Source organism: Notolepis coatsorum, assembly GCF_963971535.1.
Source record: "Notolepis coatsorum genome assembly, chromosome: 9".
Taxonomy (NCBI): Eukaryota; Metazoa; Chordata; class Actinopteri; order Aulopiformes; family Paralepididae; genus Notolepis; species Notolepis coatsorum.
Genome location: NC_140173.1, coordinates 1,232,619 through 1,256,429, shown reverse-complemented (window position 1 = coordinate 1,256,429; position 23,811 = coordinate 1,232,619). Strand labels below are relative to the sequence as shown.

The 23,811-nt window shown below is 44.9% G+C and overlaps 1 protein-coding gene across 1 annotated transcript in view; it reads right to left on the bottom strand.

Annotated features, from left to right (window-relative positions):
- psme4a (proteasome activator subunit 4a) overlaps positions 1–23,811 on the bottom strand; it is a 184,325-nt gene that overhangs the window by 28,539 nt on the left and 131,975 nt on the right. Inside the window, 6 exon segments of the mRNA XM_084322234.1 lie at positions 12,343–12,474; positions 19,043–19,134; positions 19,225–19,329; positions 20,878–21,063; positions 21,181–21,306; positions 21,406–21,475. Coding sequence (XP_084178360.1) covers positions 12,343–12,474; positions 19,043–19,134; positions 19,225–19,329; positions 20,878–21,063; positions 21,181–21,306; positions 21,406–21,475 — 711 coding nt within the window.

The window sequence follows — 23,811 nt, the reverse complement described above, 5'->3', positions numbered from 1 at the left end:
GGACATTTACAGGGGCCAGTTTCGAATTGCAGGTGCTCTTTTAGAGCGGTTTTGAAGGTGGGTAGGGATTCACATTTTTTACGGCTGTGGGTAGGGCGTTCCACATTGATGTTGCATAATTGCGAAACTTGTTTAGTCCCTTGTTTGTGCCGAATCTGGGTTGCACATGATTTGTGGAACTCCCTCTGGTGTTGTGGTCGTGGTATTCACTGACCTTTGGGAAGTACCTTGACATGTACATGGGTACCTTAGTGGTGTAGTGTATCTTGTAGACCAGGCCCATTGCAAGTTGCTGTACTGTCGTCTACTCTAAGCCATCCTAGGTTGTCAAAATGGGCTGGGGTGAGGTGTGTTTTAGGAGTAAGGTCAAGCAGTAGTCTGACCAGTTTGTTTTGTGATGTTTGTAATTTTGTTTTTAGTTCCTTTGAGGTGCTTTGGTACCATGAGGTGCAAGCATAGTCGTAGTACCCTTGAATGAGTGCTCCTGCTAGTCTTCAGGGTATTCTTGTTTATCAGGGAGGAGATCCGGTACAAGAATCTTGTTCGTTGGTTGACTTTTTTGATTACATTGTTTGCCATTTTGTCACAGGAAAGATTTGCCTCTAGGATGGACCCCAGGTATGTAATTTCATCTTTCCTTGTGACAATATTGTCATCCACTGTAACAGAGAAGTCGTTTGTCTTGCTGAGTTTGTTATTTGATCCGAAGAGAATGGACTCCGTTTTACCCAAGTGTAATGATAGTTTGTTATCTGCGAGCCAGGTGCAGATTCTGACGAGTTCGGAGCTGAGGGCTTTTTCAACCTGCAACTTGTTCTTGTCAGAGACCAGCAGGGCTGAGTCATCCGCGAACAGGAACAAGTTGCAGTCACAAGCTGATGACATGTCATTTGCATAAATTAGGAACAGTAACGGTCCTAGTATGCTTCCTTGTGGAACACCACAGCTCACAGGGAGGGGGATAGTGTACCGTTTACCTCCACCATCTGTTCTCTCCCCTCCAGGTAGGATTGCACCCAGCTCATTGATAAACTATCAAAACCTATTGATTTTAGCTTGTCAATCAAAATGGAGTGATTGACAAATGCCTTTTGTAGGTCCAGCATGACCATGCCGCAGTATTTGCCTGTGTCCACCTCTTGTTTGATGTGGTCGTTCAAATAGAGAAGGCATGCGTCAGTGGAGTGGGATGTTCTGAAGCCAGATTGGAATTCGTAGATTCGATTTTTTCCACGAGGTACTTTTCGACCTGTTCGTAGAATTTTTTCCCCATAACTTTCGAGATGGAGGTAAGAATAGAAACAGGGCGGTAGTTGCCTGGGTCTAATTTGTTGCCTTTTTTGTGCAGGGGGGTCACTCTCGCAATTTTGAAGTCTTTGGGGACGTGTCCCTGTTTTATAGAGAGGTTTATTATGTGTGTGATGACTGGGGTGATGGCGGCTGCTGAGTCTCTGAGGAATTTGGATGGGATATTGTCATGGCCAGTGGCCTTGTTAGGTTGGAGGGCGCTCAGTTTTCTGAGTACCTCAGCTGTTACCATTTCAAGTTTGAAGTCGTTTTTGTAGTAGGCTAGGATGTGTTCTACCCCAAAATGCCCTGAGTGGGAGGGTAGTTTATTAACCAGTGTGTGGCTATGATTGTGAAGAACATTTAAGTATTTGGCCACATCCAGCTTGTCTGTGATGAGGGTGTTTTCTGTCTTTATGTTTATGTTTGTAAATCTAGTTGGTTGTTGAGTAATTTCGAAAGTTCACAGGGTTTGTTTTTGTTTTCCTCAGTATTGTCATTGATGAAATGTTTTTTTTGCGGATTTGATCATGGTGTTTACATCGTTTCTTAGCCTGTTTCTTTGTATTTTGAGTTCTACCACGTGGGCTTGGAGATCTGCGTTTTTGGCAAGCTTTGACTGACTTTCATGAAGTTCGGAGCATTTTTTGTCTCTGGATTTCATAGCAGTCAGTATTTCAGAGTGCATCCATGGCTCAGCACGATGTTTAACCCTGGTGGTTCTTAGGGGGGCCATGTTGTTGAGTATTGTTGTGAATTTGGTTTTGAATCCTAGCCATGATTCTTCAACTAGTGTACCACTGAGCTCATCTGACCAGTCTATGCTCTCCAGTTCTAGGTTAAAGGCCTCTCTAGAGTAGGTTTTGAGGTCCCTAGATGTGAATGTTTTGTGACAGCCGGCCTTTTGTTTTGAGCTTTTTGCGGGTGCAGAATATCATATAATGATCGCTTAACCCGCATGCTATAACCCCTTTGTTGGAGATCATGGACTTGTCAGAGGTCAGAATGAGATCAATGGTAGTTTGTGTTGAATCACACTCTTTCTTTTTGTATTTTATTTTTTTATTATTTTTTTTAAACATAACATAAAATTAGACATACAAGCATTAACAGTAAACATCGAATGAAATCACCATTTAAATAAATGTAGTATACGAGATATACACCCAATACTTGCTATCTAATACCCTACATACATATGCTCTCGCTCGCTCACCCCCCCCCCGGCCCCCCACTTGGATAATCCATCCATTATCATTCGTTCCTAACCAGGCACTACAATTCATATGCTAGCTTTTATTCTCTCCACCACTTCTAACCAGAATGCAATTTTGGCTTCACTGACACCTAAAATTCTTGCTGTAGATATTTCTAGATAGATCACATCGAGATATGTAAGAACCCATACCTTCCGACACATTTTTTCCGGTTGAAACCATTGTGATGCTATCAGCTTTTTAGCCGCTGTGAGACCAGATAAAACTAATCTCTTTAGCTGTATAGGGGCTGCAAACTGAAAAACATCATTCAACAGCAATACAGAGGGGTGTACAGGTATGTTCAGAAATAAGAAATTTGATAATTGCTGGGCCACTTCTTTCCAGAATATCTTAACCGGTGGGCAATCCCAATACATGTGCATAAATGTACCCTCATCCCCATTTGTACATAAGGAACATCTGGAGTCTTGTTTAAGTCCCATTCTGTTCAATCTTATAGGAGTCAGGTATGTCCTATGAATATAATTAAGATTAATTTGTTGATGGTCCGGGTTACGTGACGCAATTCGAACGTTTGCCCAGACTTCTTGCCAATCAAAATGTATTTCCAAGGAACCCGGACCATCAACAAATCAATCTTAACTATATTCACAGGACATACTTGACTCCTATAAGACTGAACAGAATGGGCCTGAAACAAGACTCAAAATGCTCCCAATGTACAAATGGAGACGAAGGGACATTTATGCACATGTATTGGGACTGCCCACCAGTTAAGGCATTCTGGAAAGATGTGACCCATCAATTATCAAAACTCGTATCTTGGAATATACCAGTACACCCCTCTGTATTGCTTTTGAATGATGTTTTTGAGTTTGCAGTAAATCCACAGCTAAAGAGATTGGTTTTATCGGGTATCACAGTAGCTAAAAAACTGATCGCATCACGCTGGTTTCAACCGGAAAAAATGTGCCGGAAAGTTTGGTCTCTTACATATCTCGATGTGATATATCAAGAAATATCTACAGCAAGAATTCTGGGTCTCAACGAATCCAAAATGTCAATGTGGGTAGAAGTGGTGGAGAGAATAAAAGCTAGCTTATAATGGTAGTGTCTGGTTAGGAGTGAGGGATAATGGAGGTACTATCCAAGGAGGGGTCCGGGAGGGGGGGGTTCGAGCTGGAGCATGTGTGTGTAGGGTTTTAGAAAATAGGTATTAGGGGTATATCCTGTATAAGGCATTTGTATAATTGTTAATTTCGCTGGATATACACTGTATACGGTAAAATATTATTATAGACTTTTTTTTTTAATAATAATAATAATAATAAATTGGATTTGTAATGCACTTTTTGTTCGCTGGGATCCCAAAGTGCTAACATGGTTAAAACAGTCAAAAAAAATAGAATAAAATAGTTATTAGTAAAACAAATGAAATAAAATACAGAATAAAAAATAGAACATAGTTAATTAAAAACATAGTATAAACAGACAATTTAAAAACAAAGCGCAATAAAATTTAAATAAAAAGCTAACAGTCAAAGGCCTTTTTAAACAGATAGGTTTTCAGGCCTGCTTTAAAAGAGTCCAGGCTCTGTGGTGCCCTCAGCTGGATGGGGAGGCTGTTCCACAGGCGTGGTGCAGCCGTGCAGAAGGCTCGGTCACCCATGGTGCAGAGCCGGGTATTGGGGACCTGAAGGAGCAGGCTACCTGCGGATCTGAGGGTGCGGGTGAAGGATTGTGGAGTGATGAGTTCCTGAAGGTAGAGGGGTGCGTGTCCGTTTATGCAGTTATGGGTAATCGTAAGGATTTTGTAGTTGATCCGGGATGAGACGGGGAGCCAGTGTAGTGAGTGAAGGATGGGGGTTATGTGATCGTGTTTACGGACTCTCATCAGGATCCTGGCAGCGCTGTTCTGGATGTATTGCAGCTTTTGGATGCTCTTGCCAGGAATCCCGATGAAGAGTCCGTTACAGTAGTCCAGTCTTGAGGAGATAAAGGCATGGACAAGCTTCTCTGCATCTGACAGGGTTTTTGTCTTGTTTCTGTACTTGCATGTAATTTTAGCCACCTTGACTGTTAGTTTCATTATGCATTGTGTGTTGTGTACTGACTTTTAATAATTTCTGTTTTGCAATAATAATAAAAAAAAAAAAAAAAAAAAAAAATAAAAAAAAAAATGTATTTCCAAGTCTGGTATATCCCTCCTCCAGACTGAGTCTAGGGGGACGATTCCATACGAGGACGTTAGTAAGTGATGATAAAAATCAGATACCAAACCTATCGATGTCTCTCTTTCATAGAAGAATTTGTGATATCTGTGGTGCTCAATTGGTATCAATTGGTATGGACTCCATGAGCCTCCAAACAAACCAATAACTGTGCGTAAAAATAATATGTGGAACTGGTGAGATTACATTTTTTATGTATGTCTTTATAGCTACAAAAACCATGTTTGTTGAAAACATCTCCTAATGTGTGTATGCCCTGCTTTTCCCATTTAGGGTATATTATAGGTCGTTTTCCAATCAGGAGTGCATTGTTATTGAATGGGGGAGTATGACTATTCCATTTATGTTGGTTAGAATATTTTTTTTGTGTTTCACACCATATTCGGATCACATGAGTAATAAGGGGGTCACATTTCAATTTGCATTGCTTGATTGATAATATGGTGTATACTATGTCCTGCAGTCTATGTGGTGCTACTATATTTACTTCTAAGTTTCTCCAGGATACATATGCTTGGGAATCAAACCAGGTTGTCAGTGGTCTTAAAGAGTACGCTTTAAAATAGTGGTAAAAATCTGGAAATGCCATGAATCACACACTCTTGTGGGTTGGGTGATTAGCTGGTTGAAACTGTGCAGATCACAAAACCTACTGAAGGCCTTGAAGATGGGTGCTTCTTTACGTAGCATATCCGTGTTCCAGTCCCCAATACGAATTGTTTCTACATGTTTGTTACGACCCTGGCTCATGGGCACGCAACCTATGTGCAAACCAACACCAAAACCCCGTGCTCTAACTCAAAGTGCTACTATATCAAGGAACTATTAATGTAAATGTAAACTAATGTAAACCCAACGGACAAGGACTGGAAGAACCTGACAGCTCTTCCTCTAAGCACAGACACTGCATGTGTGTTACTAGGGCTGGCTTTAAAGCTCCCAGCAGGTAACCAATCAGCACTAATTGGCAGCCCTCACCTGCATGCCCCGTGACACAGGAGTGATCAGGCCTGCCTGTACAGTGACACAGGAGTGATCAGACTCCTGGTACATAACACCTCCCCCACCAAACTGGTTGCCCCAGAGGCAACCACCACACAACAACCCATAAACAAAACAAAAAAAAACAACTGTGACCCATTAGTTGTCAGGGCCACCACCACAACAGCGATAGCGGGTCGGCCCCTGTCGAACACGACCACCAACCGTGTTGTATGCTCCCTTTCAACAGGCCCCTCCACCGATACCGACCTGTCAAAAATAGACTGCAAACCAAAATCAACCTGAGAACTGCGCTCAACAGAACAGAACACAGCAAAACAAAAACCATAGATCACTGATACCACCACCGCGCCCATATCCATCCCACCTGGCACTGGCAGTCCAGGATACTGCAAACCGTGAACATCCAGAGTAGGATGTACCGCCTCAGGTACAGCCCCACCGTACCTGGAACATGGCAGTACGACAGTGACAAAAACGTCTGGAACACCATCTAAAATGGCGTCACCCAAAATAACATTGTCCTGATCAAAATCAAAATGGCTGCCACTCAACAGACCAGGTCGCGAAGGCGGCTCCTGCTCCACAGGACACAGGTAACTAGGTTGACCATCACACCTAGTGCATGGCAGAGAATCAGTGTGGACATGTGGATCAATGTCAGAATCATCAACTGACATACTGGGACCATCCCTGCCCACAAGTGAAACATTAGGGACAATAGAGCTACTGTGGGAAGGCTGGCAGCCTAAGTCAGGCTTAGTAGCCTCTTCAACTAGAACGGTGTCACATGAAACAACAGCACCTCTCATAGTAGGGGTGGACGGTATAAACGGTATACGGTATAAACGGTATGAATTTGCTCTACGGTATGGATTTTGACTATACCGTGTAACCGGTAGTGCAGCTCTAAAATAGCAATGACGTCATGTAACCACAGCGCAACTATTTCACTCGCATTTGCCCCTAAAAATAGATAGAATTAGTCATAGATAATAGATATGTGCGAACTGGAAAAAGTTATTTAGGAGGCTTCGCGCAGTGGGCGTGCCAGCCCCTACCGCACGCATGTAAACACGGGTCTAGTAGTCTAGTGGGACGGGACACGGGAGCTGTCGGGAGGACGGCGGCGTCTCCCTGAGCTAACGTTAGCTTAGCTACCGTTACAAAATGACCCAGTCAACTATTCACTTTTAGTTTAATACATGATGGGGCATTGTCTAACCGAACTGTATCTAGTCGGCCAGCTACCGATAGCTCCTGACATCAACAAACGCTCCACAAAGTCTAGTACTAGAGACGTGTGTGCTACCTGTTAGCTCACGTTAACGCAAGTTAGTTCACCGTTCAAAACGAAATGTCCCATTGAACTAAATAATTCACTGAGGCGTTGTATTAACGTTATATATCCGGCTACAGATAGCTCCTGATATCAATGTCTTATAACACTGATTCAATGCGTATTCGAGCTGAGGGCTTGCTAACGTTATACCAATACAATAAGGTCCAGGTGCAGCGCCGGAGAATCCTGGCCGTAGCTCTGCTCGAGGCTACTCGAGTATAGGTCCAGGTGCAGCTCCGGAGAATCCTGGCCGTAGCTGGAGGCTACTAGAGTACACACAGACAGTGGAGCTTGTTGCGTGGTGGCGATGTCTCGCAGATAATACAAGTACAAGTCTAATTATATAATATATATATTTTATAAAAAAAAATAAAGTTATATAAAAAAAAAAAAAATTGTAACAAAAACGATGATACCGTGATATATACCGTTACCGTCTATGCTTCAAATTATACCGTGATATAAATTTTAGACCATACCGTCCACCCCTATCTCATAGCATCCTTCCCACACTCCTCCTCCAATTCGTTCATGGCCTCAGCCACCATACAGGCTGGGAAGACCCTGAGACACTGCGCTGCCATACCATCTCCTGCCACATGCTTCTCCGGCACGCATGTCAACTCTGGTTTCACCACCGGGCCTAACACAAAGCCACAATCAAGAGAATCATTATGCAGAGGTAGATCCACAGTGTGCTTTCCAAAATTCTCAACAGGTACACATTTTAATTCAACAAAGAATGTGTCACTAAGTGTAATGTCCCAAGTCGAAGTATCAACAACATCACTTTTGTCCTTTGACATTTCCCGAGCCACAGCACACACAGGAAACACTCCTGGATGTTTCTGTGCCAGCTCATTAGGGACCTCAGAAACCACAGGAATGGGAGTTACAACCGGAGTAGCCAACACTTTGTCACCAGCCAAATCATTCCCTAGAATGAAGGACACCCCCTTTATGGGAATGTGAGAACATACCCCCACAACAACATTGCCTGATACTAAGGGAGAATTGAGCGTGACCTCATGCAAAGGTGCATCCACAAATCCACCCCCAAAGCCCCGAACAACGACACCGGAATGCAAAGAAGAGTTTTCTGAAAACGGCAAAACCCCCTCCAGAATGAGGGACTGAAAAGCACCGGTATCTCTCCAAATTGTTATAGCCTGTTTGGACCCTAGTGCATTAGTCAGGGAAACAAATCCATTCATCATAAACCTTGAGGAACCCTCGAGCTCTTTGTCCACACGTTTGATACTTCAACCATCCCCATCTAACGTTGGCATAGGCGTTCTGCATATGGTTTCTACCAGAGCCACGGTTCTGACATTTTTCTGCTCAAGCACCGGGCACCCAGCAACGATATGACCAGGTTCTTTACAGTAGAAACAGATAATCCCTTCTGGGAATGCACCAGCAGAACCACCCCGCCTAGGAGGTGAAGTTAACTGACCAGCAGACACAGGTTTTGGGAAACGGCCCCCCTGAACAGGACGCCTATCCCCGGACTCAACACGGTAGTCCTCCAAAAACACAGACTTGTGTGTCAACACAAACTCATCAGCGAAGACAGCAGCGTCGCCTATCTTCGATACCTTACGCTCATTTAGATGTGTGGAAACGGTATCAGGAACACATCTTTTAAATTCCTCTAGGAGAATCAACTGCCTAAGCTGCTCTCTTGACTCTGCCTTCTGAGAAGTGCACCACCTGTCAAACAGGTTCTCCTTCTCCCTTCCAAATTCAACATAAGACTGCCCCTCCGACCTGCGATAACCTCTAAAACGCTGACGATAGGCCTCGGGGACCAACTCATAAGCCCTCAAAATGGAAGCTTTAACCAGCTCATAATCAGCGCTTTGTTCAAGGGACAGAGCAGTGTAGGCTTCTTGTGCCCTACCAACTAAAACACATTGCAGCAGCAGTGTCCAGGCGGTATCAGGCCACTTCAATGTGGTTGCCACCCGTTCAAAAAGGGGAAAATATCTTTCCACGTCTTTCTCAAAAAATGGTGGCACCATCCTAATATTCCTGCCTACATCAAACCCGGAACGTGACTCTGGATGCAGAGCACCCGCCTGCAAGGCAGCATGCTTATATTCAAGCTCCTTCTGTGCACGCTCGTGCTCCAGCAACATTTGTTTCTCCTTAAACTCACGCTCCTCACGCTCCTCTTTCCTCTCTCTTTCCTTAACACTTTCAGTGCCACTCACGAGATTTCTCTGGTTTTTTTTATAGGTGGTTGCATGCCACTCACGAGATTTCTCGGAATTATTATTATTTTTTTGCGATCTGAAAAATTATTGCATCACCCGAGCCTACCCGAGTATAGCCGAGGGGCGCCGGCGATCACTGTGGAAAAAAGCGCCCCCTGTCGTCTCCCAGATGACATAAGTGATTTTGGAATGGACTCAATGAAAATGAATGGGGAAAAAAATCCGGTACTCCACATTTTCCAGTTAACTGATCCAGCCGGGGTTACTAGAGTTCATTCTGGAGCCTCAGATCCCCGCGGATCATGGAGTTCTACTGTATCGCGTTGGATCCATACACGTATCGATTTTTTCGAATGGTGATCAGGAATTGGAATATACCAGTTGGATACCATCTGATGTCAGGTAAGGACTCTATGTTATCAGTGGTAGGATAATCAGAGTAAGTTTGATGAAGTTATAAGCTGTTTTGTGAAATGTCTTCTTTCGGTTTCACTGTAAAAATCCGTGAGGAAATCAACGGAGCGATTATCAGTGCGCGGCCGTAATGTGCGTGCGTGCGTGCACGTATAATATTGATCATCTAGCGTTTATTTGAAAACGATTCATAAAAAGGCAGACGAATATCAACGTTGTGGAATATTCCACTAAAAGACGATTTTCATAGAATGCTCCAGAATGAGCTGTTTTTTATATCAAAACGGGGGCTTTTCTAACTGCTCTGAAACGGCAACAATGCGATAAAAAAACAATCTGCCTTCACAGCACTGACTGGAAAATAGTCTTTGATAATGCGATGGGCAGATTAGACAGCCATAATTTAAAACATAGATTAGGCGATATTAACGTTAACATTGGCGCCGATGGTGGCATTCAAGCGGTAAAACGGAAAACCAGGCGTGGCGCTGAAAGTGTTAAGCTCACGCTCCTCTTTCCTCTCTCTCCTTAAGCTCACGCTCCTCTTTACTCTCTCTCTCCTCTCCTCACGCTCTCGCTCTAGCTGCCTTTCCTTAAACTCCAACTCCCTAATCCTCCACTCACCCTCTACACCAGGTAATAGCGGAGACGCGCCAGACGAAGGAGGCTCCTCCACCCTCTCCTCAAGCACCTGCTCCCTAATGAGTAACACCCTTAAAGCACTCAAGGCAGTCGGCTTCAAACGTTTCTCACCTGCAGAAAGCTCTACCCTGTAGTGTACAGCAAGTTCTAGAAGTTGTTCTTTGGAAAACTTCTCCAACATGTCATGAGACGGGCGATCAACAAAGTCCTTGATGGAAGCCATCGTCACTGTACCAGCCACCACAAGCTACACACTTTACCTCACAGTCACGAAGAACCACTAACGAACCACGAAGACCCCCCTAACGAACCACTGAAGAACCACGAAGAACCACTGAAGAACCATGAAGAACCACTGAAGAACCACTGAAGAATGCTAAATGCCAATAATAACAACCAGAAGGGAACGCGGTGGAAATGTGAGCTCTACGGAGCGCACCTTTCTAGGTTGCAAAAAAATTAAAAATAAAACACACCCACCCTAAATAGACGTGTCATACACGCAGGGTGTTAGGTGCTACCAGGTATGCTCACCAAACACTCAAACAAACAAAATAAATCCAACAAACAATTCCAAACAGGTGCGCCTTCTAACCTGATATGACTACATATGCTTCTACGTCTAAACTGCAGTCAAAACCGGCCCACCACATGTCTACCCTAAGAAACACTAAATCAAGCCCTACCACACTACCTGTGTTTTCTGGCCGCCCTAATCTACCTACCCTTAAACTAATGCCCTGTAGACCTAACCATCTTCAACCACACCTGCTACCAGTCAAAGATCATACTTGACCATCCACCCGTCCAGTACATGATACGGTACCAGACAAGCAGATGGTGCTAATCCCTTCCCTGACTGCCCCAGGAGTATGTGGTGCACAGGACGCTAACCAACAACCAGAAAATAATGTCCCTATCTACATGTGGTGCCCACTAAACTATATATTTTAACAGCATAAGTAGTCACATCAAATTACAAACAAATACGGCATACTCACCTGTTTGATGAAATGGCTCAAGCCCCCACGTTACACCATGTAACGAACACCACCCAAACCATAATACCATGACACCCCGTGTAACACAAAAAAAAACCACCAAACAAATTTCTAGGGGTAAAATATCCCGGACGAGCGCCCAACTGTTACGACCCTGGCTCATGGGCACGCAACCTATGTGCAAACCAACACCAAAACCCCGTGCTCTAACTCAAAGTGCTACTATATCAAGGAACTATTAATGTAAATGTAAACTAATGTACTAATGTAAACCCAACGGACAAGGACTGGAAGAACCTGACAGCTCTTCCTCTAAGCACAGACACTGCATGTGTGTTACTAGGGCTGGCTTTAAAGCTCCCAGCAGGTAACCAATCAGCACTAATTGGCAGCCCTCACCTGCATGCCCTGTGACACAGGAGTGATCAGGCCTGCCTGTACAGTGACACAGGAGTGATCAGACTCCTGGTACATAACAATGTTCAACCCCAGCTAAACACCCATCAAGTGTATCATAGAAGCCACTCTGTTCTGGCGGTCTATAGATTGTGCCGACTAGTACAGATTTAGCCCTTTCTAACAAGATTTCAACCAATACAGTTTCAATCGTCTCATGATTCAGGTCAGTACGGTTAATGCATTAGGTATCTTTATGAATATAAACGCAGACACCACCTCCGTACTGGTTTCTATCATTTCTGACTATAGAGTAGTTTTCAATTTCAGTGTTGTTCAGTAGTACTCCTAATCATAATGAGATAAGGAGGGTTTGTGCTGCAGCCTGCACTGGGATTCAAACCAAAGATTTCTGCCAAACATCACTGCTGCCAATGAGGAGACGTTGTCATGCGTGTGTTCAGTGCATCGTTTTCCAACCAGTCATTAGTTATTTGTGGTGGTGGCCGTCCTGAGAACGGATGTGGAGTTAACTAGCAAAAAGGAATTATGTGCATTCAGAGTCTTGGAAGTGTGTGGAGGTCTCACCTGCCGATGCGCTCTCGTACGTTCTTGTAGACCTGGGTGAGTTTGGGCTCCAGGTACTGCAGCAGTCGGTGGAGGAGCTCTGGAACGCGCCACTCCTGCTGGGCCAGACCCCCCTGCAGCACGTACAGACGACTAGAAGACACAGAAGAGCACAGCAGGGTCAGCGCAGCCTTATAGTACAGACATTTCTTTCTTCATACCACACAATCCAACTCTGTTTTACTCTAATGTTTACAGACATCACCAATGTAAAAAAAAAAGATTTTACAGCCTTAACACTTCGATTACCAGCAATGTGGTGCGCCTTACCCCTGTTGAATGATGCGGTGCGCCTTACCCCTGTTGAATGATGCGGTGCGCCTTACCCCTGTTGAATGATGTGGTGCGCCTTACCCCTGTTGAATGCCACCACCCACTTCAATGATAGCGTTGTGAACGCATAATCTATGTCTTAAATTATGGCTATGTGTCTAATCTGCCCGTCGCTTATCAATGACTTGTTTGCAGTCAACATTGTCGAAACGGATTGTTTTTTTTAATTGGTTAATTTCCGTTTTATAGCATTTTGAAAAGCCCTCGTTTTCTTGAAAGTTTCAGGAAAATATAACTTTTCCGTGATACAGCATTTAATGGAATATTCTGGAATACACAAAAAACTGTAATTTTTCGGCCTATTTATTAATCGTTTTCAAATAAACGCTAGATTATCGATAGTATATGTGTACTTATGCACGCTAGAGAAGCGATCTGAAAAATCTATTCTCTCATTTCCTGATCAGCGCGCACACACACGCATGGGGCAAACGCTGATATATAGGTGAAAACAGATCCGATTACCCCAAGACTGGTAAAATAGATTCCTGATCGCCATTCCAAATATCGATCGCGTTTATTGATTCAGCGCTGGGTACTGTAAATATGTATTCCACGTTGTTTTCCGGCTCGGCAATCACTTCGGTCTCTTCAGATGGCTTGCCGGATAAGTAAAATGAGGAAACTGGACCCCCCCCCCCACCAGTCTAATCCAATGGGGTGCAGTTACACAGGGAGAGACGATAGGGGGCGGTATTTTCCCAATGGAGCTCAGAGAGAGTTTGGAGCACTAGCGTGAGGCTCGATTGATGAAATATGAATTCAAATCACTAATCAAAAAATAAAAATAAAACGCTATATAGCGTTGCTGGCATTCAACTGGCGGCATGAACTAACGACATAAAGCGTCCGTGGCACTCAGTGTTAAAAGTCACATAAAACTCATGTTCAGCTGTCAGATGTTGTCAGTCCTTATGCCAGTCAGCATTACAGTTTAACATCTACCATGTTATTCACCAGGCGACTACACCAACATCTACCATGTTATTCACCAGGCGACTACACCAACATCTACCATGTTACTCACCAGGCGTCTACACCAACATCTACCATGTTACTCACCAGGCGTCTAGTCTACACCAACATCTACCATGTTACTCACCAGGCGTCTAGTCTACACCAACATCTACCATGTTACTCACCAGGCGTCTAGTCTACACCAACATCTACCATGTTACTCACCAGGAGTCTAGTCTACACCAACATCTACCATGTTACTCACCAGGCGTCTAGTCTACACCAACATCTACCATGTTACTCACCAGGCGTCTAGTCTACACCAACATCTACCATGTTACTCACCAGGCGTCTAGTCTACACCAACATCTACCATGTTACTCACCAGGCGTCTAGTCTACACCAACATCTACCATGTTACTCACCAGGAGTCTAGTCTACACCAACATCTACCATGTTACTCACCAGGCGTCTAGTCTACACCAACATCTACCATGTTACTCACCAGGCGACTAGTCTACACCAACATCTACCATGTTACTCACCAGGCGTCTAGTCTACACCAACATCTACCATGTTACTCACCAGGCGTCTACACCAACATCTACCATGTTACTCACCAGGCGTCTAGTCTACACCAACATCTACCATGTTACTCACCAGGCGTCTACACCAACATCTACCATGTTACTCACCAGGCGTCTACACCAACATCTACCATGTTACTCACCAGGCGTCTAGTCTACACCAACATCTACCATGTTACTCACCAGGAGTCTAGTCTACACCAACATCTACCATGTTACTCACCAGGCGTCTAGTCTACACCAACATCTACCATGTTACTCACCAGGCGACTAGTCTACACCAACATCTACCATGTTACTCACCAGGCGTCTAGTCTACACCAACATCTACCATGTTACTCACCAGGCGACTAGTCTACACCAACATCTACCATGTTACTCACCAGGCGTCTACACCAACATCTACCATGTTACTCACCAGGCGTCTAGTCTACACCAACATCTACCATGTTACTCACCAGGCGTCTAGTCTACACCAACATCTACCATGTTACTCACCAGGCGACTAGTCTACACCAACATCTACCATGTTACTCACCAGGAGTCTACACCAACATCTACCATGTTACTCACCAGGCATCTAGTCTACACCAACATCTACCATGTTACTCACCAGGCGTCTAGTCTACACCAACATCTACCATGTTACTCACCAGGCGACTAGTCTACACCAACATCTACCATGTTACTCACCAGGCGTCTAGTCTACACCAACATCTACCATGTTACTCACCAGGCGTCTAGTCTACACCAACATCTACCATGTTACTCACCAGGCGTCTAGTCTACACCAACATCTACCATGTTACTCACCAGGCGACTAGTCTACACCAACATCTACCATGTTACTCACCAGGCATCTAGTCTACACCAACATCTACCATGTTACTCACCAGGCGTCTAGTCTACACCAACATCTACCATGTTACTCACCAGGCGTCTAGTCTACACCAACATCTACCATGTTACTCACCAGGCGACTAGTCTACACCAACATCTACCATGTTACTCACCAGGCGTCTAGTCTACACCAACATCTACCATGTTACTCACCAGGCGTCTACACCAACATCTACCATGTTACTCACCAGGCGTCTAGTCTACACCAACATCTACCATGTTACTCACCAGGCGTCTAGTCTACACCAACATCTACCATGTTACTCACCAGGCGTCTAGTCTACACCAACATCTACCATGTTACTCACCAGGCGTCTAGTCTACACCAACATCTACCATGTTACTCACCAGGCGTCTAGTCTACACCAACATCTACCATGTTACTCACCAGGCGTCTAGTCTACACCAACATCTACCATGTTACTCACCAGGCGTCTAGTCTACACCAACATCTACCATGTTACTCACCAGGCGTCTAGTCTACACCAACATCTACCATGTTACTCACCAGGCGACTACACCAACATCTACCATGTTACTCACCAGGCGTCTAGTCTACACCAACATCTACCATGTTACTCACCAGGCGTCTAGTCTACACCAACATCTACCATGTTACTCACCAGGAGTCTAGTCTACACCAACATCTACCATGTTACTCACCAGGCGTCTAGTCTACACCAACATCTACCACGTTACTCACCAGGCGTCTACACCAACATCTACCATGTTACTCACCAGGCGTCTAGTCTACACCAACATCTACCATGTTACTCACCAGGCGTCTACACCAACATCTACCATGTTACTCACCAGGCGTCTAGTCTACACCAACATCTACCATGTTATTCACCAGGCGTCTAGTCTACACCAACATCTACCATGTTACTCACCAGGCGTCTACACCAACATCTACCATGTTACTCACCAGGCGTCTAGTCTACACCAACATCTACCATGTTATTCACCAGGCGTCTAGTCTACACCAACATCTACCATGTTACTCACCAGGCGTCTAGTCTACACCAACATCTACCATGTTACTCACCAGGCGACTAGTCTACACCAACATCTACCATGTTACTCACCAGGCGACTAGTCTACACCAACATCTACCATGTTACTCACCAGGCGTCTAGTCTACACCAACATCTACCATGTTACTCACCAGGCGTCTAGTCTACACCAACATCTACCATGTTACTCACCAGGCGTCTAGTCTACACCAACATCTACCATGTTATTCACCAGGCGACTACACCAACATCTACCATGTTACTCACCAGGCGTCTACACCAACATCTACCATGTTACTCACCAGGCGTCTAGTCTACACCAACATCTACCATGTTACTCACCAGGCGTCTAGTCTACACCAACATCTACCATGTTACTCACCAGGCGTCTAGTCTACACCAACATCTACCATGTTACTCACCAGGCATCTAGTCTACACCAACATCTACCATGTTACTCACCAGGCGTCTAGTCTACACCAACATCTACCATGTTACTCACCAGGCATCTAGTCTACACCAACATCTACCATGTTACTCACCAGGCGACTAGTCTACACCAACATCTACCATGTTACTCACCAGGCGACTAGTCTACACCAACATCTACCATGTTACTCACCAGGCGTCTAGTCTACACCAACATCTACCATGTTACTCACCAGGCGTCTAGTCTACACCAACATCTACCATGTTACTCACCAGGCGTCTACACCAACATCTACCATGTTACTCACCAGGCGTCTAGTCTACACCAACATCTACCATGTTACTCACCAGGCGTCTAGTCTACACCAACATCTACCATGTTACTCACCAGGCGTCTAGTCTACACCAACATCTACCATGTTACTCACCAGGCATCTAGTCTACACCAACATCTACCATGTTACTCACCAGGCGTCTAGTCTACACCAACATCTACCATGTTACTCACCAGGCGTCTAGTCTACACCAACATCTACCATGTTACTCACCAGGCGTCTAGTCTACACCAACATCTACCATGTTACTCACCAGGCGTCTAGTCCAGTGGTTCTCAACCTGTGGTACGCGTACCACTAGTGGTACTTGGGCCACCTGCTGGTGGTACTCTGAGGATTTTATACGGTCTGTGACTTAATTCCTAAACCTAAATAGTATTATGAACGGCTCGCCAGCACGTCAAACCTGAATGAATTACCGTATTCATAAAAGTTCACGGAAGGGGCGTGGCACTCAATGTGTTAATGGGAAAAACAGTGCAAACCTTTTACAAAAGGAGAGTTTATTGAAGACTGATGAAGGCAGTGGATAGCATTTGCCCCGAAAAGAAGCAAGAGTTTGCTAATATGCGTCTTGCTCGAAACACCGTGTCCAGGAGTGTTGAAGAATTATCAGCGGACATTAAAGGAGTTAGCCCATGTTCAAGGAGCCGGATTCTGACTTTTACCGACAGCTGGATAAAAGGTAAATACCCAGAAATGCGAACATTTGCAAAGATAATGCTGAGCTTGTTCGGCTCTACATATACCGTAATCTGTGAGCAGACATTCTCTGTTATGAATTTGAACAAGTCGCGTGAGGTCCAGACTCCAGACTGACTCCCACCTGCTCGATATTTTACGCATCTCAACCACTGCTCTCAAACCAGACCGTGCATGTACTGCAGTCCAGATCTCAGTTTCACCACTCTCATTAGTTTCAGTAAGTTGCTTGTCTCTTGTCTTGCTCATGTGAAATTGATCATTTGTAGTTTCTGCGTGATATGAGTGAGTTAAATCAAGCCTACATGGGATGTTTCTCAGCTTCACAGAACTTTAAGGATCTATATTTCTATGTGTACAATTCTCTCTTGGTGATGTGTGTCTAGACGTGGGTGAGATGAGAAAAACACTGATTGTTCAGTAAGAGACCTACACCTGGTGTCTTGGCTACACTGTCATTTGAAAAAGAAAAAATATATCGTCATTGCACTGTAAATCTTGTAATCCAGTGGCTGTGGCTTTGTTGTGTTCAAACAGTATGTGACATTTTTACATTTAAGTTTGACATATTTAGTACATTTGCTGAAATACAGTTCTTAATTTTCTCACTTGGTACGTGAGAGTTATTATGTTCTCAATTGTGGCTGTGTCTGACAAAAGTTAACAATAAATAATGTTATTAGGAATAAATGTGCCTCCTGCGTGAACTGTGCATAGCTGATTAGACTGTATTTTAACTTCGGCCATGGTGGTACTTGGAAAGCCAGCTACGTTCTCAGGTGGTACTTGGGGTAAAAAGGTTGAGAACCACTGGTCTAGTCCAGGGGTTCCCAAACTTTTCAGGCCAGGACCCAGAAAATAAGGCGTCAGAGAGCCGCGGCCCAATGCACATCGTCAGGCTTTTTTTTTTTTTCTCCAGGCGACTGATTTTTTAAGCCAAATATCACTTCAATCCTATTAAGTTAGTTCAAGTTAGTTATTCATTTATATGTGCTATTTATGAGAGGGCTAACTTGTTGCAAAATAATAATGATAATAATAATAGCCTCATTAAAATACTATTGTTGCTTCGGTTGTTTTCAGCGTTATGTGCATAATCTGTTATTTAGTTTGAAATGTTCGTTGAAATAAGTAGATTTTTCGTTTTTGTTTATTTATTAAGTTAATATAAAACCATATAGTCACATTTTAGAATACAATAGAATATAATTTTTGAATACAACTAGAAACACTGTCCTGGCCTGCTTCTAAGTTCAGTGGCCTGACAATTTTCTTTTTTTTTTCTTTTTTTGGAAATCATCTCGCGGCCCACCCGTGGCTGCTCGCGGCCCACCTTTGGGTCGCGACCCCGACTTTGGGAACCACTGGTCTAGTCTACACCAATATCTACCATGTTACTCACCAGGCATCCACAAAGGAGCCTCCCTCCCCGTTGACTGGCGACTCCATCAGCATTTCGAAGAGCCAGTGGAGCTTACGAGGGTCTCGACTCTCCTGTACAAGAAAGAAAAATTAGCGACACAGGTTCTACCACATTAACAGACGAAGAGGTCTAGCGACATCATAAAGAGAAGAACAGCTTACACAGGCCGTGGCGATGCAGGTGCCCCAGTCTGCATAGGTCTCGATAGTGATGTTGGACAGGGCGGTTCGTAGCAGTGGACACAACACCTCCCAAAGTTTCTCAACCTGTGTCAAAGGTCAAGCACTGAATTAGTACAAATATCTGAACAGTGGCTGTGTGTGTGTGTATGTTTACATAAAAAAAATATATACGGTATATAAAATGTTCGGTTAGTGATGTAATGTAGTGATGGCGAGTTCCCCAAACATGCTATGGGTTTACTTATGACTATAAGGGGGCTACAACAGGTGTATTTAAAGGTTTAAAGATATAAAAAATATATAAAACTAAAATCATGAGTAGAATATTTATCTATCTATTTCTTTCCACTCTAAAAAAGGTCAAAATGGGTGTCGTTTGCAGGAAAGGTCAGATACTGTCTCCCCCAAAAAAGGAAGGTGTTAGTGCAAAGTAACTAAAATTACAGTACTAATGCAAACTGCAATTTCTTTTTTATGAAAAGAAAATACTGCCAGTAGGTTTTGGACTGAGTCACGTGCAGGAAAGGAAACTCATGGAGTGAAAAAGGTGACGGACACCTCAGACCACTCAGAAATGATTAACTTAAAAGTTCCCTAATTTGGTATCCAAAAATGAGTGAGTCACTTAACACTATCAGTGCCGGCATTGTTTACCTTTTTACCCCCTTGCATGCCTTCATCCACTTCAATGTTAGCGTTAAAAACGCATAATCTATGTTTTAAATTATGGCTATGTGTCTAATCTGCCCGTCGCTTATCAATGACTTGTTTGCAGTCAACATTGTCGAAACGGATTTTTTTTTCTTTTTTTTTAATCGGTTCATATCCTTTTTATAGCATTTCGAAAAGCTATCGTTCTCTCGAAAATTTCCAGAAAATTGAAAGATTCCCCCATAAACAGCATTTATTGGAATATTCTCGAATACACTAGACACGTTGTCATTTGTCGGCCTATTTATGAATCGTTTTCAAATAAATGCTAGATTATCGATAGTATGTGTACTTATGCACGCTATAGAAGCGGGCTGAATAATCTATTCTCTCATTTCCTCATCACACACACACACGCTGATATCTCAGTGAATACAGCTCTGATTATCCTAAAACTGGTAACATAGACTCCTTACCTTAGATCAGATGTTCTCCAAAAAGATTATTCCAATTCCTGATCGCCATTCCAAATATCGATCGCGTTTATTGATTGATTATTGGCTGCTGTAAATATATATTCCACGCTGCTTTCCATCTCGCGATCACTTCCATGTTCATCAGACGGCTCGCCAGCATAATGGAGCCAGTTGGCTCCACCTCTACAGATCCAGCAGTATAATCGAATGGGCTGCAGTTACACAGGGATAGACGATAGGGGGCGGTATTTTCCCATCTGAGCTCCTAGAGGGTCTGCTGTACCAACGGGAGACTCGGTTGATGAAATATGAATTCAGTACAATACACGTCGTCGGCACTCAACGGGGGGCATGATAAGACGACAATACACGTCGTCGGCACTCAAAGTGTTAAAGGTGACTAGTTTGCGGGTATGAAATACATTCACAACTGGAAGCAAACGGCAAGATGATGATTGAATGTTCCTCCACTGACATAAATTGAGGGCTAAGAAACTCCCAGCACACCGGTATGTGTAAAAAAAAATAAAATAAAAAAATAATAATAATAACAGTGCTTGCAGCCCCTGATCAGCCCAGAGATGATCTCGGCCACACACCGCTGCTTGCTCTCGTGGGAGTCGGCCACCAGGCGCTCCATGTGTGGTTGCAGCAAGGGCAGGAAGGCATCGTTAAAGTTTCGGAACAGTCCCTGAAATAATGACGGGAGGGCATGGGGATGAGTGTTGTGAGGTGATCATCGAGTCCCCTGCTCTGGAATATCAAACACCCCCCACCCGGACTGAACGGAGGCTGCCAGCAGGGTCACCTTGAAGAGGCAGAACCGGCGTGGGCTGAACTTGTCCTTGCCCTTACGGTCCTCCAGACACAGGAACTCAATCAGCTGGTTGATGAACACAGGGTCTGAGAAGTGGTCGTAGATGATCTGCTCTCGCTGTGAGGACAGGAACACGTTTCAGATGCTGCAAACCTAACATTACTGTGTACAATCTATGGTGGTTATTTTGTTTTAGTTTTGTTTGTGTTTACAAACCTCATTCATCTCCTCTCTTGTCAGGTTCTGCTTGGGCTGCTCCTCGGAGGGCGAGTACATCATCAGTTTCCTGGACAACGACAGGTAAATTAAGCTGACTGTAACAGGCAGACAGAGGCAAGAGGAGATACCTACAAAACAGCACAAATGATCAAAGACAGCGAGAGAGACCAAACTAGACAGGACAGGGTTCAGCCGGGCGTGGAACTAAGTAGGTTCCAAAACGGGTAGTTGATTTAGAATTTAACCATCCTCTTTAATTTATTAGTAGCCAAACTAGCTCTCACAATAAGAAAGACTTGAGTCAACACAGGTTTCTCAAGTCCAAGAGTTGAACAAACAGAGGCATGAGGACAGATGAGCGTGTGTGACTGGTACCATGGCCAGCTGTAGTATGAGTGTGTGACTGCCTGGTACCTTGGCCAGCTGTAGTATGAGTGTGCGACTGGTACCATGGCCAGCTGTAGTATGAGTGTGTGCCTGGTACCATGGCCAGCTGTAGTATGAGTGTGTGACTGACTGGTACCATGGCCAGCTGTAGTATGAGTGTGTGCCTGGTACCATGGCCAGCTGTAGTATGAGTGTGTGACTGACTGGTACCATGGCCAGCTGTAGTATGAGTGTGTGACTGACTGGTACCATGGCCAGCTGTAGTATGAGTGTGTGCCTGGTACCTTGGCCAGCTGTAGTATGAGTGTGTGCCTGGTACCATGGCCAGCTGTAGTATGAGTGTGTGACTGACTGGTACCATGGCCAGCTGTAGTATGAGTGTGTGACTGGTACCATGGCCAGCTGTAGTATGAGTGTGCGACTGGTACCATGGCCAGCTGTAGTATGAGTGTGTGACTGGTACCATGGCCAGCTGTAGTACGAGTGTGTGCCTGGTACCATGGCCAGCTGTAGTATGAGTGTGTGCCTGGTACCATGGCCAGCTGTAGTATGAGTGTGTGACTGGTACCATGGCCAGCTGTAGTATGAGTGTGTGACTGCCTGGTACCATGGCCAGCTGTAGTATGAGTGTGTGACTGGTACCATGGCCAGCTGTAGTATGAGTGTGTGCCTGGTACCATGGCCAGCTGTAGTATGAGTGTGTGACTGGTACCATGGCCAGCTGTAGTATGAGTGTGTGACTGACTGGTACCATGGCCAGCTGTAGTATGAGTGTGCGACTGCCTGGTACCTTGGCCAGCTGTAGTATGAGTGTGCGACTGGTACCATGGCCAGCTGTAGTATGAGTGTGTGACTGACTGGTACCATGGCCAGCTGTAGTATGAGTGTGCGACTGCCTGGTACCTTGGCCAGCTGTAGTATGAGTGTGCGACTGCCTGGTACCATGGCCAGCTGTAGTATGAGTGTGTGACTGCCTGGTACCATGGCCAGCTGTAGTATGAGTGTGTGACTGGTACCATGGCCAGCTGTAGTATGAGTGTGTGCCTGGTACCATGGCCAGCTGTAGTATGAGTGTGTGACTGGTACCATGGCCAGCTGTAGTATGAGTGTGTGACTGACTGGTACCATGGCCAGCTGTAGTATGAGTGTGCGACTGGTACCATGGCCAGCTGTAGTATGAGTGTGTGACTGACTGGTACCTTGGCCAGCTGTAGTACGAGTGTGTGACTGGTACCATGGCCAGCTGTAGTATGAGTGTGTGACTGACTGGTACCATGGCCAGCTGTAGTATGAGTGTGCGACTGGTACCATGGCCAGCTGTAGTATGAGTGTGTGACTGCCTGGTACCATGGCCAGCTGTAGTATGAGTGTGCGACTGCCTGGTACCATGGCCAGCTGTAGTATGAGTGTGTGACTGCCTGGTACCTTGGCCAGCTGTAGTATGAGTGTGCGACTGCCTGGTACCATGGCCAGCTGTAGTATGAGTGTGTGACTGCCTGGTACCATGGCCAGCTGTAGTATGAGTGTGTGACTGACTGGTACCATGGCCAGCTGTAGTATGAGTGTGCGACTGACTGGTACCATGGCCAGCTGTAGTATGAGTGTGCGACTGCCTGGTACCATGGCCAGCTGTAGTATGAGTGTGCGACTGACTGGTACCATGGCCAGCTGTAGTATGAGTGTGCGACTGCCTGGTACCATGGCCAGCTGTAGTATGAGTGTGCGACTGCCTGGTACCATGGCCAGCTGTAGTATGAGTGTGCGACTGGTACCATGGCCAGCTGTAGTATGAGTGTGTGACTGGTACCATGGCCAGCTGTAGTATGAGTGTGCGACTGCCTGGTACCATGGCCAGCTGTAGTATGAGTGTGCGACTGCCTGGTACCATGGCCAGCTGTAGTATGAGTGTGCGACTGACTGGTACCATGGCCAGCTGTAGTATGAGTGTGCGACTGCCTGGTACCATGGCCAGCTGTAGTATGAGTGTGCGACTGACTGGTACCATGGCCAGCTGTA